Source organism: Mangifera indica, unplaced genomic scaffold, assembly GCF_011075055.1.
Source record: "Mangifera indica cultivar Alphonso unplaced genomic scaffold, CATAS_Mindica_2.1 Un_0068, whole genome shotgun sequence".
Classification (NCBI taxonomy): Eukaryota; Viridiplantae; Streptophyta; class Magnoliopsida; order Sapindales; family Anacardiaceae; genus Mangifera; species Mangifera indica.
In genome coordinates, this window is record NW_025401160.1 from 79,704 (window position 1) to 95,212 (window position 15,509).

At 33.5% G+C, this 15,509-nt stretch overlaps 1 protein-coding gene and 2 long non-coding RNA genes across 21 annotated transcripts; all 3 read left to right on the forward strand.

The window, feature by feature from the left end:
- Window positions 1-1,787: 1,787 nt before the first annotated feature.
- Window positions 1,788-3,921, forward strand: LOC123207273. Of its 17 annotated transcripts, none has more exons than XR_006500273.1 (8): window positions 1,791-2,081; window positions 2,366-2,468; window positions 2,622-2,693; window positions 2,790-2,836; window positions 2,916-2,987; window positions 3,149-3,267; window positions 3,375-3,486; window positions 3,575-3,921. It is a non-coding gene; the product is annotated as an uncharacterized LOC123207273 (long non-coding RNA). The 17 variants fall into 17 exon arrangements; XR_006500268.1 differs by having other exon boundaries at window positions 1,792-2,081; window positions 3,359-3,486; XR_006500272.1 differs by having other exon boundaries at window positions 1,789-2,081; window positions 2,790-2,843; window positions 3,161-3,486.
- A 504-nt stretch (window positions 3,922-4,425) lies between these two features.
- LOC123207284 lies at window positions 4,426-6,804 on the forward strand. 3 transcript variants are annotated; one of them, XR_006500277.1, is made up of 4 exons: window positions 4,426-5,791; window positions 6,006-6,080; window positions 6,175-6,253; window positions 6,348-6,804. It is a non-coding gene; the product is annotated as an uncharacterized LOC123207284 (long non-coding RNA). The 3 variants fall into 3 exon arrangements; XR_006500276.1 differs by having other exon boundaries at window positions 4,426-4,889; window positions 4,970-6,080; XR_006500275.1 differs by having other exon boundaries at window positions 4,426-6,080.
- Window positions 6,805-7,919: 1,115 nt separating this feature from the next.
- Window positions 7,920-11,772, forward strand: LOC123207282. Its single transcript, XM_044624639.1, has one exon. The coding sequence runs from the start codon at window positions 8,321-8,323 to the stop codon at window positions 11,507-11,509; it is 3,189 nt and encodes a 1,062-aa protein (XP_044480574.1). The 5' UTR covers window positions 7,920-8,320; the 3' UTR covers window positions 11,510-11,772.
- The last annotated feature ends 3,737 nt before the right edge of the window (window positions 11,773-15,509 follow it).

The following is a 15,509-nucleotide window of genomic DNA, read 5'->3' on the forward strand; positions in this document are numbered from 1 at the left end:
AGAATTTTAGTATTTAGGGTGTTTGATAACTGACATACAATCAATAATATTTATAGAATAATTAAAAGAATATTAGAAGAATATAAATTAGTTTATAAAATTTTTTCAATTTCATTTGATTATGCACGTTCAAATACGGTCTCAATAACTGATTTAATTAAAATTTGTAAACCCAATTTAGGTGGTAGATTTTTTCATATTAGATGTGTATGTCATATATTAAATTTATGTGTACAAGATGATTTAAATTGTCTTAATAATTATATTAGTTCAATAAAAATAACAATTTCATTTTTATGGACACATCCCCAAACTATGAAAGAATGGGGTAAATTTTGTAAACAACATAATGGAAGACCAAAAAAATTTCTTAAAGATGTGTTGGCTCGTTGGAATTCAACATATGAATTATTCAACGAGTCTTTTGATTATAACGATTTATTGTGCTCATTTATTTCACAAAATGTGTCGCAAGTTACATTATATCTCCAACATTGGGATATTTGTAAAACAATTTTAAATGTATTAAGAAATTTTAATAATGAAACTTATACTTTAAGTGATGTTTATTATCTCACTTCTTATTTGTTTTTAAATGAAGCTGTTAATATTATTGAGATTTTACAGGAAGTCGAACAAGATGTTATTCTTGGAGAAATTATTGTTTTAGTGAAAACAAAATGGGTAACTTACTATAAAACAATTCCAGAAATTTTTCTTATTGCTTGTTTTTTTTATCCTGGGTTTAAATTAGATGATGTTATAGTTTATTTGACATTATATTATGAATGTTTGCAATTAAATTGTGAGGATGAAGTTAATATTTCATTAACTATAACTAACATTATGAATTTAATTAAAGAAATTTATGTTGAATATTTATTAATTTATGGTAACCAAGGTGGTTCTTCTTCCTCTCTACCACCTATTGTCCCATCATCAACTCAAAATATGAGTTATGATGATTGTATTATGACGCAAAAGGGCAAAAGACCAAGAGGAACATTAGACTCCACCTTGGCGCTTGATATTTTTTTAACTACTATTTTTGAGTTTGGTGATAGCAATATAGGTAAAGACTTTCCAGTTCTAGAATGGTAGAGTCAACATGCATCAATCTTTCCACCATTAGCAGCTATTGCTAAACAAGTCCTGACAGCACCAGTATCAACTGTTGCGGTAGAACAAGCTTTTAGTCAATGGAGTAATATATTGGATGACAGACGATCAAGTTTGACGTCCGAATCTATTGAAACCCAAACATGTGTGAACGATTGGACAAGAGCCGAATTACGCCAACAAGATATAAAAGTGGACTTCAATGAAGAATCACTTGATTAAACTACGAATAGTTCGATGACGGAAAATAATACTCAAGATAGCGGAGGCGAATGATAAGGTAAAGGGGTATTGTCAACTATCGAATACACAAAGGTAAAAGAACTACGTAGACTTTGATTCTTCTAGACCTCAAGAAGATACGTAGGAAGCTTAATTGAAAAATTAAGTCCAAGTCTTTCTTTTAATTTTTAATTATTGTAATTATTAATTTAAAAAATAAATCAGGGTCATGTATTAGAATTGATAGTTTAATGTCAGTTTCAAACCTAGATCATGAACCGAAATTGTCGATTTCAAACTGGTTACAAACCGTCCTATTATGGGTTTGGTTTAGAGTTTTTATTTTTTTAAAACCATAAATTAATGGTGTTAAACCGAAACTATCGGTTCATGAACCCTGGCCAAGACTAAACCTCAGCCGCGACTAGACCGGCTGCTATTTGCCAGTTTGTGGTTATACATTCTGGTTGAGTTTAAAAAAAATTTCCTACCTAACTGCGTTGCAACACACCGGCCAGAAAGTTTATTCTCTTCCGTTCTTCAACTTTCATTCGATTCTTCCTTCCCCGACCATGCACAAACACACCTCCACCCATGATCGCATCTTCAAGTTCGACTCCACCAAAGAGAACTTTTTCTGTTCTTAGACTCTTCCTGCCGATTTATTGACGACAAAATTTGTCGCGACCGTGATGATAACAGTGATGACTTCCGCCGACGATTGACGAGTACTGACAACGGTTAGTCATTTTGATAAATATTCCAGCCTGAAATCTGTTCAAATTGTTCTGTCCATGCAGTGTTAGGATAGTTCTCAGATTTGGGATGTCGTATTGAATTGTTATTATTGATTAAATTCATGGAGTATTTATTCTGAATTATTGATTGAAATCTTAAATGTTTGTTTTGTATTGATTTTGTATTGCTTTTGTACTATTGATTGAATTCAGGGTTATTGATTCTGCACTAGGTATTATTGAGTTTGTATGGATTTCATATTGATTCTTGTCCCTCATTTTTGCAGGAAGTTTATCTTTTTCATGCTTCCACACCCCTCTGATCCTTTAGTAAATTGAGCAAATTTTGCTTTTGCGATTTTTCACTTTGCTGCTGCTTGTGTTTTATAGGTAAGTTCAGCTGATGCAGAAAAGTTTTGCCAGGCTTTTCAACTTCACAAGAAACTTTTATGTTTAATGTACTAGAGAATTCTTGCTTGATACTATAGCCTTCCATAGTGTTACTAAAGCAATAAAATTCCTAATTTTTCCAATTGTTTCCAGGTCTATGAAGGGCTAAATTTGGATACAGCTAGGAGCTACATCAACTCATCAAAGAGTTTGGAGGCAATAAAAGTTTGGACAAAATCAATCAATTGTTGAATATATATGTGCGTGTGTTTTTATTTTTACTGCCTCTGAAGACGGATGTGTGTGTGTTTCTGGTTTCAGATTTTGGTTCTTTCGGTACCCCCATGATGCAATGAAACAAGAAACAGGTTATTGGTAATTGATACTCTATATACTTCTTTAATAGTTCATTTCTAATGTTGTAATTAATAATGATTATTCTTACAGGGCAGTGGGGGGGCAGGATTCACTGCGAAGGGTTACAATGTAACTTTTCTGATCTCTGCTTTGATTTTCCATGTAAGCTCTCCCTGTTATTATATATATGTATTTCTTGAGAAAATAGAGTCTTTGGAAAGTTAAATTGTCATCCCAAACTAGCACCCTTAATTTGAATTAGGTGGAGAAAGGAAGTTTAATGCTTTGTGGCTTTCTAATTTACTTTATTCTTCTGGGATGAGGTCTTTGGGAAGATCTGCAGTTTCTATGTTCATTAGTTATTGTTTCTCCCCAACAATGATAGGAGATGAAAAAATAGAATTGGATACTGCCACGTGATGCCTTTCCCAATCAATGGCAGGTATGGCTTTTAAAAAGATCATTCAAAAAGCAAACTTTTAAAATCCACACGTTACACTTATTTGTATACTGATAGTTCTTGTCTCTTACAGTTTATAAATTATGCAGCTTTTGTGTGATGTATATTCTCCAATGAGATTCTATTGAGGCTTGCTTTCCATCTTCTGTTTAATTTCGTTGCCTAATAAGATTTTGGAAAGCCTTTTGTTAACGCCATCATGTAATTATCCTGTTGTTTATGTTTGCTAATTATGATTTTGAACATTTATTGATAGTGACTGGTTATGCTCCTGTCTACCACAATGCAGAGTTTAATTTTCATGGGAGTTAATTTGTTGAACTTTGGTTGGCCTAAATAGATGAGTGACTGATCAATGGAGGAATGCTCCATTAGGACTACTGCCCCAAGTTTCTTCGACTAGAACACTCCGAGGCTTAAATGTTGAAAGGTGTTTTGAATGGCAGAGATATGTCCATAGTTCATGGGCTAAAACTTACCTAATTCTCTCATTAACAATGGTGGACACTTGTTTGTATGCAAGAAGTAGAAATTTCACATTCTTGTTCGATGATTTTGATGAGCTTCTTTTATTCTGTTGAACTGTAACATTTATTTCAGTTTGAGAAGTATATATTAATATTGAAATTTCAATCACTTTGTTTATTCTTGTGAGTTGTTATTTCAGTATAAATATAAAAGAGTAGTGTTATATACACAAATAATTATGTGTCATCATATAGTTAGATAATTTAAAATTAAAGATAAAATAACACTTATTCATATAATAATACGGTGAATATAAAATAACGACGTACATACAAATCAACATGTGACTTATAGTACGCAAAAGCTTAGTCCATTTGAACTGACAGAATCGTACATACCATACCATACCAAGGATTTTTTTTTTTATATTACTGCACAACAACAAGTTTTGCAGAAAGAAAGCATCAGAATTAACCTACTATTCCTTGATTCTTCTTCATCATCGTTATCATGTGACGTAACTTGCAGATGCTGCGTTGATGGCGAATGCTCAAACTATACCAATCATTTAATTTCTACATCTAGAATGAGCATGAACTGTTCAATCATGTACGCTTTATTTAATTGTTAAATTCGTTGAATATGCGTACATACGCAATCTCTATTCACAGTTTCCCACTCCCAGATTAAGATTTTTGAATACAACAGTAGCAATTATTTTGTCAATTCTAAGGGCACACCCAGTCGGAGCTGACATTGACATCTATCGTCCAGCACAAATTTTCAGTCGGCAATTCCAGCTACCTTGTCCTCCCTCCTCTTTCATTCTGCAATTTGTTTTCCTAATTCCTATAAATTCAACACTACCTATTCTAACCCACCATCTTCAATTCATCATCCATATGGCCACACCTACCACTTCTACCAAGCTCCTACTCTCTGACTTTGCATCCACTGTTCAAAATGTTCCCTCTAATTATATCAGACCCATCAATGAGCGTCCAAATCTCACACAAGTCCAAGTATCAGATGCTTCTTCTGTTCCTCTTATCGACCTTGATGGTCTTGACGGCCCCTGCCACTCTGAAATCATCGAACAGATTGCTTTAGCATGCCAACACGAGGGTTTCTTTCAGGTTTATTCTTTATTATTTACAATAATCTTTTAACTTCACTAATTCTTAATCTATGTATATATATACACCTGTCCCACTAGGTGAAGAACCACGGAATTTCAGGGGAAATGATCAATAACATGTTAAACATTGCAAGAAAATTTTTCAAACTGCCAGAGAGTGAGAGGTTGAAGAGTTACTCTGATGATCCTTCTAAAACCACTAGACTCTCCACTAGTTTTAATGTTAGGACCGAAAAGGTGGCCAACTGGAGAGATTTCTTGAGACTTCATTGTTACCCTCTTCAAGACTCAGTCTGGGAAACTGTTGACAAATTTTCTTGCAATGTTTAACATGTTATTAGGCTCTGTTTTCATCAATTGTCATCTTGTGCAAAGTGAACAATAACCAACACCCCGGAAGCCACAGGTAATAAGTAATTAGACTCTGTTTTCATTATATTTTAATTATAATCTAAGAAAAATATCGTTAAAGTCAAATTATTTGTTATGTTACTGGCTGGTATCTTTTTTATATTTTCGAGTTTAATATTTAATCACTTCAACTTCTTTATTTATAATTACTTACAACTATTCAAAGTTTGCTGGGTATGAATAATTCTGCTACAAAGTTACTTACAAATTTCGAAATAGAAGTTCAATGGCTCGGTTGTTGAATACATATACACATGTTTCAATTTTTACGGCCTTTGAAGAAGTTTCCGTTCTGCTTTCAGACTGAGGCTAATTTGGTAATCCCAAGGATGCAATGAAACAAGAAAACAGGTTATTGGTAATTGATATTCTATATACTTCTTTAATGCTTCATTTCAAATGTTGTACTTTATATGTTGCAGGGGAGGGGAAGATTCACTTCAAATGGTTACAAAGTAACCTGTTTGATCTCTGCTTTTAATTTTCCATGTAAACTCTCCCTTTTATTATTCTTTTAGATCTCTGCTTTAATTTTCCATGCAAGCTCTCCCTTTTATTATTCTTTGAGATCTCTGCTTTAATTTATATGCATTCTTTGAGATAAGTCTTTGGAAAATTTAATTGTCATCAGGAAACTAGCACCCTTAATTTGAATTAGGTGGAGAAAGGAAGTTTAATGCTTTGTTTTCCATCTTCTGGTCAGTTTTTTCACCTTTTCCGGTGATGTAGTGGAGCAAGTTTAGCAAGCCATGATTTTCTTTTAGAATCAAACTGAAAGGTGAAGTGTAATACAAAATCATGCTTTTATGCTTTCCCTTTAATCTGAAATTAAAAATTTCTCATTCTAAGCAATTTGATTCTCTTTCACCTAGGCTTCAGACTTCATCTTCAGAAGATTTATACCAGGCATAAATAGAAAAGAATATCCATCATTTTTGCACCCCTTAAAGTGTAAGTTTCTTTTCTTCACTTTAATCTAACATTGTTGTTGAATTTGGAAGCACATCACAACATTGTTTGACTGGTTAAACTTTTTTTAATGCAGGACAAATTCATGGTTAATACTGAGAATTTATTGTTCAGCAACTCCAGAATGCTGTGCCTTCGTGTTCACTGCCAGCTCCAGGATGCAGTTTGTTCTCTGCACTTCTCTGCTGCAGATTTTTCGAGCAAACAACTCCAGGTTAAACTGCCAGGTCGCTGGAGTTTTTTCCAGGATTTCAAGTTTCTGCTCCACTTGCTTTGCTCTTGGAATACATCCCTGGAGTTTGCTGTGTTCGGATTGTTTCAGCTCTAGCATGTTGGTTCTGGCCCAGTTGCTGCGATGAAGTCCGGAACTCCCTCTCAAGGTTTCCTTGCAGAAAATTGTTCACGCTGTCCAGATTTTCAGGAAATGGTCCATGTAAACAATGCAATGGTTATCCAGCTAATGGGTAACTTTTGGTATTTAGTCCCCCACGAAAGGCCTACTCTTTCTCTTGTAAAGTTAAGTGTTTCCTATAGCTTGTATGCTCCTCTTAAACTCTATTTTTGAAAGAACTTAGATAGATTTTCAACAATCATAGGTGTTTCCTATGGTTGTTGTGCTTAGTTCTAGCCCTATCGGATCTGTTTGGTTATGTTGTCCTTCCTGGTTGGAAGGATAAGCTTAGATTGTTTTCAAACTGTTTTTTTACGAGCTCATTGCCTTTTGTTTATATATATTTCTAATTATTAAAAAAAAAAATTTGCGATAAATTGTTAAATGTCCTAAATTGAATGATTTGCAATTTTTATCCTTCCATGTCAAGTTTTAAAACTTTGTACCCTAACTGATAATATTATTTCTCCTTTTAAGTATATATATTTTAGAGTAGAATACTTGTCCCACCCAAGGTTTATGGAAACTATGTCCCCATGGCATAAATGTTTAAATCACATATTCTTGTAAAAACCTTAACTTCTGGGGCAAAAAAAAGTCAAACAATGTAATAATCATTTAACATTTTCAAACTTTTGGAAAAACAAAATATAAAAAAAAAATTATCGATATTGGTTTTAAATTCTATAAAATTATATCAAAATGAGATTTTACTAAATCTAGTTATATTATTGAAATTACACTATGTCAAACACAATCCGATAAGATTTTACCTTTTTATGTATTATTCTATTTGGAAATATGTGATCCAACCATCAAAATAACGTGAAGACTACAATTTCCCTTATGAACTTCATTTGCCGAACCATTATCATGCCCAATAAACCACCTTTTAACTTAACCATCACAATAGCACCACATCACTCTATCCTTCGACCTAGCAAGGTCCAACATGTCATGTGTCATACTGCATCAAGATCTTGAAAAATGCAAGTTTTGGTAGTATGTATTGACCCACCAAACTTTAAGACCCTTGACACAATCTTCAGCATTGCAAGTAGTACCATTGTGAGCATTTTGTTGAATAATTTTTTAAATTTTAAATTTTTGTGAATTCTATTGTATTAGTCAGCAGGCCTTCTTGTGAGGGCCTGATAAAGTCCATTTTACTTGGGGGCCTTGGCCCATGGGTCGTCACTTGATAAAACATCAAAATGTATTAAAGAAAAGCAATAAAAAATTAGTGTCAAAATATTTAACGACTAGTTTACCAAAATCACTGAAATTTGATCGGGACTTCAACTTGACTCAACCCTCTCGCTCAACTAAAGATCCAAACTTTCGTCAACTCTACTCAAGGAACTCTCTCTTCATCTCGCAAGATCCAAACTTTCAACTTGTCGGGATTAAAATTTAACTGAAATCTTGGGAACAAGATACAAAGTACAAACCAGTTTCAGGTTAGTATTCACTTGTATTGTACCCGCCAAACTGCAAGGTTTAGTTTCATTATGATATTTTGATGATTTAATTGCGCGGTAAAGTTTTGTGGGTGAGAGTCAAAACTGCAACCTAGATTTTCTATATTGTGCTAAGAGTATTTGGGTGTTGGAGTTTTGTGGCTTTTAGGTGGTGGGTAGGTTAGAGATTTTGGAATTATGAATTGTGTATTGTTGGTTATTTTTGGTTGTGTTGTGTATGGATCATTTGTTTATGGGTTCAGTGGTGAATACTTCCAAGATGTGAGCACCGTCGCCACCGAGTATAAAACTGAAAGTTTGACCTACAACTATGATAGGATTGATGAAGTGAAGAAGAAATGTGGTTTTGTTCTATCCTCTGCTAGTGAATTGAAGCTTGATGATAGCAGGTTTTATAGTATCAAAGATGATCTCAATGTAGAGAGTGGTGATTGGGAGCAAGAGGTGAGTGATGCCCCAATCATGCCATTTGATGATAGAGACATCCCAAAGAATTCGTCACGAACCCCTTTGAAACTGGTTTCTTTCTGGGTTACAGATGTTGATCTTAAGCATCGTTCAAAGAAATTTGTTAGTGTAAGTGGGGACATGCTTATTGGTATAACACTAGATTATTCGTTTTCTGATAAACCTTATGATGGGGGAGGCCCTCAATTTCAGATATGGCCTAATCATACTCAAATTTCGATGTCATTTCAAGGGATATATACTGAAACGAAGAAAAATGGTGGTGAAAGGGTTTTATGTTTGTTGGGAACTGCAATGTTACCGTCTAGGGAGTCTGATTCAAATAATCCATGGGAATGGATGAAGGGCTCTGATCAGAACTATTACCAGCCACCACTTTTGCAAGATGATCAAATTTTGCTTGTGCTTAATTCCCCTATGACTTTCACGCTTACAAATAGGGTAATACGAGGAGAGATGAGCAGTTTAAACCCAAAGTCAAATCAGAAGTACTTCGACAAAATTCACATTTTGTCCCATTTTGGCAGGTCAGCACACTACGAGTTTGGTGCTGAGAAGATTGTTTCAGAGGCATGTAACCCGTATCCATTCCAAGATAGCTTCTTGAAGAGCGGCATTGATATCTATAAAGGGAGCGGTGGGTTTTGTGAAGTTTTAGGAGCTTTTGGTAGCACAGGAATTCTCACCATTGTGCCAAACTGGAAATGCAATGGCACAGACAGTTTTTGTCGTAAGCTGGGACCATTTGGTTCAGACAAAGCAATTCAAGCAACAGATGGAAGCTTTAAAGATGTCACAATTTTAATTCAGAATCTTAGGTGTCAACAAACAAATGGAAAGAGAAATGCCAGCTCAGCAAAGGTTGCTGCAGTATTTCGAGCTGTCCCTCCATTGGAAAATAGGCATAATGCTGCATGGAGATATGGAGTTAGCAACTTGACCATTGCTGCCGAGGGACTTTGGAAGTCTTCAAGTGGGCAGCTCTGCATGTTTGGTTGTCGTGGACTAGTTGATGCAGAAGGGACTAGCTGTGATACTCGAATCTGTTTGTACATTCCTATGTCATTTTCCATTAGGCAACGAAGCATAATTGTTGGCAGTTTTTCCAGCAGTAATAACAGCACATCATATTTTCCTTTATCTTTTGAAAAGCTTGTTGAGCCGACAGAGTTGTTGAGTTATTTCAGAACTGTCACTCCACAGTACAGTTACTCAAAAATAGATGCAGCTGCTGTTGTCCTTGAAAAGAACGAACCTTTCAGTTTTCGAACAGTCATCAAGAAATCCTTGCTTCGCTTCCCCAAATTGGAAGACTCAGAGGCATTTTTATCTAGTCTTTCTCTTCTTTCAGAAGATCTGACTCTTCACATTTCTGCATTTCCAGATCCACTTCCCAAAACACGTCTCCAGAGAATTGAAATCCAGATGGATATTCTCACACTTGGCCCCCTGTTTGGGCGCTACTGGTCTTCAAGTAATTTTACCAACGATGAAGAGACTCCTTACCACGCTAAAGCAGAATATACTGAAAAGCAGCTTCTTTTGAATGTATCAGCTCAACTCTCAATTATTGGAATATCTTATAGCAATTTCTCTGCGATCTTTTTGGAGGGCCTTTATGATCCACATGTTGGAAAGATGTATCTTGTTGGTTGCAGGGATGTCCGAGCCTCCTGGAACATTCTATTTGAGAGTATGGATCTTGAATCTGGTTTAGATTGTTTAATTGAAGTGGTGGTGTCATACCCACCTTCTACATCTCGGTGGTTGGTCAATCCAACAGCTACCATTTCCATTTCCAGCCAAAGGAATGATGATGACCCCCTCCATTTTAGCACAGTTAAGCTACAAACTCTACCTATAATATACAGGAAGCAGAGGGAAGACATTCTTTCTCACAGGGGGGTTGAGGGAATTCTCCGGATTTTGACACTCTCATTTGCAATTGCTTGCATTTTAAGTCAGTTGTTTTACATCAAGCATAATTTGGATTCTGTTCCACTCATGTCCCTTGTCATGCTTGGTGTTCAAGCTCTCGGCTATAGTCTTCCTCTGATCACAGGAGCAGAAGCTCTCTTTGATAGACCGGCTTCTCAATCTTCTTATCAAATGGAGTCTTACAACATTGAGAAGAGTCAGTGGTTCCTTGTGATGGATTACATCGTAAAGATCCTCGTAATGGCATCATTTTTACTAACTCTCAGACTCATTCAAAAGGTGTGGAGATCACGTTTCAGATTACTTTCACGGGCTCCTCTTGAACCTCACCGTGTTCCGAGTGACAAGCCAGTGCTTCTTACTACCTTGACAATACATGTGATTGGGTATATACTTATTCTTATTATTCATTCTGTAAAAAATCGTGAGACATCTGAGAAGTTTAGATATTCAAGAGGTAGTTCCCACACACATCCACAGTGGGAAACTGAGCTGGAGGAGTATGTGGGTCTAGTTCAAGATTTTTTCTTGCTCCCTCAAGTTATTGGTAATCTTTTGTGGCGGCTTGATTGTAAGCCACTAAGGAAACTATATTTCATCGGAATCACAGTGGTCAGGCTTCTCCCTCATGTATATGATTACATACGATCTCCTATTCCTAACCCTTACTTTGCTGAGAAAAATGAGTTTGTGAATCCTAGTTTGGATTTTTACTCCAAATTTGGGGATATCGCCATACCTGTAACTGCAGTTTTCCTTGCAGTTATAGTCTATATTCAGCAGAGGTGGGATCATGAGAAGCTCAGCCAGATTCTTACTTTCAGGCAATATAAGCTTCTCCCTTCTGGATCCAGAGTTTATGAGAGGATACCTTCCAAGTCTGTCGAGGCTGAGCTTGCCTCTGGCGTCAACAGGAATGCCTCACACGAGCAGGAACATGATGACGATGATGATGAATAGCGGTCCTTTCTGTTCAACATTAGTGCAGGATAGAGTTGTTGTAAACATACATTAAAGTGGCTTCATTTTGGTGGTTTTTCATGTATGGGATTGTTGTCTTCTGTGCACTGAAGCCTGAAGGTATAAACTTTGTTTATCCTTCATTATGTTAATCTATCTGATTTGATGTGTAAAACATTGTGACATTTTTAATGGTCCCACTAAACTCTTTAAATTGGAGCTAAAAGTTCTTGTTATATGAAGATTATAGCGGGTTGATCTTTTCCTTGTTGCACTTATCAGTTGATTGATGGTTAACCTGTAAAATTCCAGCAGTAAAATAGGCATGCTATTGAGTTTCAGATGTCAAAGAATTGTGAAATCAACTTTTTAAAAAACCAAATTGGGAGGCTATCATTTGAATAATGAATATTTTAAGATCTTAGTAAAGGTCTTTATTCATATTAAAATTAAGAGAAAAATTCTCTATAAATCTTGTTTTCTTTACCATAAATTTGCAACAACATCACAGTGGGTGCAGAGATGATTAGAAGTTCGTTCACCTTCAAGGTATAGAAATAACCCCGAAATGAAAAACATTATGGATATGCATTTAATCATACAGATTTCAAGTAATTATGAATAATATTTAATATTTTGAGTGATATTCTAATATTTTCATTGCAATTATATTATGTAATACTTTGTAATATTACATTTCAACAGCACATAGGTTTAGAGGCGTCAATTGGATTGGCCCGGCCTAACAGAGCCCGAACCACACTGTAACATATTGAACCTAGCTCAGTTCGGTCCGTTACCCGGCCTAAAAGAGCCTGAACCACACTGTAACATGTTGAACCTAGCTCAGTTCGGTCCGTTATCTGGCCTAAAAGAGCCCGAACCACACTGTAACATATTGAACCTAGTTCAATTCGGTTCGTTATTGTTTACATAATATTAAAAAAATTAAAAAATTAATTAATAATTATAATATAAAAAATTATTTTTTTATTAAAATTAATAGGTCAACCCATTTAAGGCTCGACCCGAAAGTTGTTGCTATAGCAGAGTTAGCTTAACTTGACCCATGGACACCTTTACCTAGGTTTATAATAATATTCAATAGTTATATGATGAGTAATATAAATATTAACTACTGATAATATTCAAAGTCTCTTTTTTTCACTTCCTCCAATGAACAACAAACAAAAGCATTGTCGTCATCTAGTGAAGGATGATGAGCATTGTCTTTCGTAGGACAACGCTCCATCATCCAAATTTGGATAACAAGTGTCATCCAACGAAGGATGATGTTTCGTCGTCCAATTTGAACAACGAAACATTGTCCATACGATGTCTTTGTTATTGTTTGTCGTTTATTGAAGAGAGTTGTTGAATTTCAAATTTGATATCTTAGAGAGAAAAGTAAATTTTTCATAGCTTAATTTTAGGAGAAATTATTAGTTTTTTTAAATCAATAAAAAGAAATAAGATATAATTTTAACTATTTTAATATTACTGATGAAGTAATGATTTTACCGCTCAACCCTAATAGAAATTCATGGATGTGTTGCAACGGAGTAAATTTTGAATTGATATTTAAGTTTTTAATTTATTACATATATATATTTATCTTTTTACAAAAACTTAAAAAAAAAAAAAAACTACCGGAGTAAAGGATACACCAATGCTTTTTTTCATTGGTGGAATTGTTGTCTAAATATTATTTTTTTATATCTTCAATGAACCCAAATAAACCGAAATAAATATTTTTTGGCCAATTTTGTAAGAACAAGAATGATCCCATCTTCATTTCGGCCTAACTCACAAAGCCCAAAACTATGTGCTATAGGTCATTATAAATATAATTGTTTCGGCCTGGTTTGAAAGAATCCGACTTGGTAATATAGCATGTCAGGTCTAACCTAATTTGATCTGTTACTGTTTACATAATATTACAAAATTAATTAATTAATAGTTATAATATAAAAATTATTTTTTATTAAAATTAATGAGTCTAACCCATGTGGTAGAAGATTAAAATATTATAATTATTAATTTTTTACTAAAATTTTTTAAAGAAACCAATTTTTATGGGTGATTAGAAGATTAAAATATTCATTAGTAATCATTAAACCCACATAAAATAAATTAAAAGAAAAACATTGATAAAAAGGAAGGAATATGGACCTTTTTAAGGAAGAAATATAAAATATTTTTTTGTATTCCTCCAATCAAAATAGCCTCTAATGTGCTATCATTTTTTCTACATTATCTATTTCTAAAAGATAATGACTTTTTTTAAGAAAAGTTCCTTAAGGAAGAAATATAAAATATTTTTTTATATTTGTCGTATCAAAATAGCCTGTAATGTGCTATCACATTTTCTATACTATCCATTTCTAAAAGATAGTTGACTTTTTTAAGAAAAATTCCTACTTCAAATTTTGAACCATAATTTTTCACAAATAAAGACATCTTATCGTATTTTGAACTCGTTGCAAATTTTATGATATAAAAAGATGAATGAAATTAAATTTATAGAGGGGAATTACAAGAGGAAACTTATGAAATGAGTATGATAAACTTAACAAGACAACACTTATAAAAAAATAATAATAAAACAAGATAACTTATTTGATGACCTCAAACGAAGATGAAATTATCTTCATCCGAAATAAAAATATTCTGATAAAGACAATTTTGTTTTCATCAGAGGAAATCAATGTTTTTGATGGGTGGAAATAAGTTGGTAAGAGAAGATAAGATAGGAGAGAGAGTTAATGATGATTTCAAAACTTTAAGGAGAAAATTGTTATTTTTTAATAAAAGAAAATTATTAGATTTTTAAACTGAGAGGTAAAATATAATAAAATTTTTGTTAAATAATAATTTTATTCTTAATATTAATTGAGTTTTTTAACATAATTTTATTTATTGGTGGGCATTTAAATTTTTTAAAGTTGAAGGATATAAGAAATGAGTTACAATAAACGTTGGGTAGGAACCAGTCTTTTGGTCCACTTTTTTTCTTTTTTTTTAAATTTCAAATCAATTCGTTGTTTTATTGTTTGGCTTTAATTTCAAGGTGAGGGTTGGGGAAGGATTGGTTAGAATAAAATCATGATGACTAATCATTTTATGTATTGTAATTGTTAATGTAAAGTTACCCTGTTTCTCACATTTTTCAGTTGGGCTTAGGATTGGATTCGAGTCGAATTAAATTTGAGTTTGCTTGAGCTTGAGTTTGGCTCAGTTCACATATAGTTAATTTCGAGCTCATGAAAAACAAGCTCGAATTCGGCTCAAATTCGATTTGACTCATTTTTCGTTATTAAAACGATGTCGTTGTGTATTAAAATTTTTAATTAAAAAATCTGATGAGTAGTTCGAACTGACTTGATTCGAGTCTAGCCTTAGTTGGGCTCTTGTTAAAGAAGCTGAGGTTGCCACGAAAATCACAAAATTCAGAGAACTCCGTACCATTGGAGTGTCTATTGGTGCCAATTTTTTATATTTAGGGTAACTAAATATTGCATCTGTATTTATTGGGTAGATATATTCAAGATATAATAATTAAATTTATAATCATTATATCAAAAAAATAAAAGATTAACAAATATAATAAATGTTCAAATTTAAACTATTACTTTTAATTTTTAATATTTTATTAATTTTATTAATCTTGACATCTTTATTAATGTTATTTGCTTCTAAGAAAAGTGAAAAATGTAAATCAGCGACTATAGAATGCAGATTTTTTCCTTTAAAGTTATTATTTTCTTCATTTTTCTGCTCTTGGAAACTTTCATCATAAAAAGAAAATTTCTACAAAGTAATTGAACTGATAAAATTATAAAAAGGAAACAAAATTACACTTTTGAGAAAATATGAAGATAAATTATCATCAATATCTTCGATAAACGCAAATGGAAGTTTCTTCTGTCTTCAAGAAACTCTACCAATAGTAAAGTAACACTATACATAAATATTTTTAGTATATAATTTAAATACGTAA

Coding starts and splice junctions, on each gene's coding strand:
- LOC123207282 (XM_044624639.1), top strand. CDS start 8,321: ATGAATTGTGTATTGTTGGTTATTTTTGGTTGTGTTGTGTATGGATCA.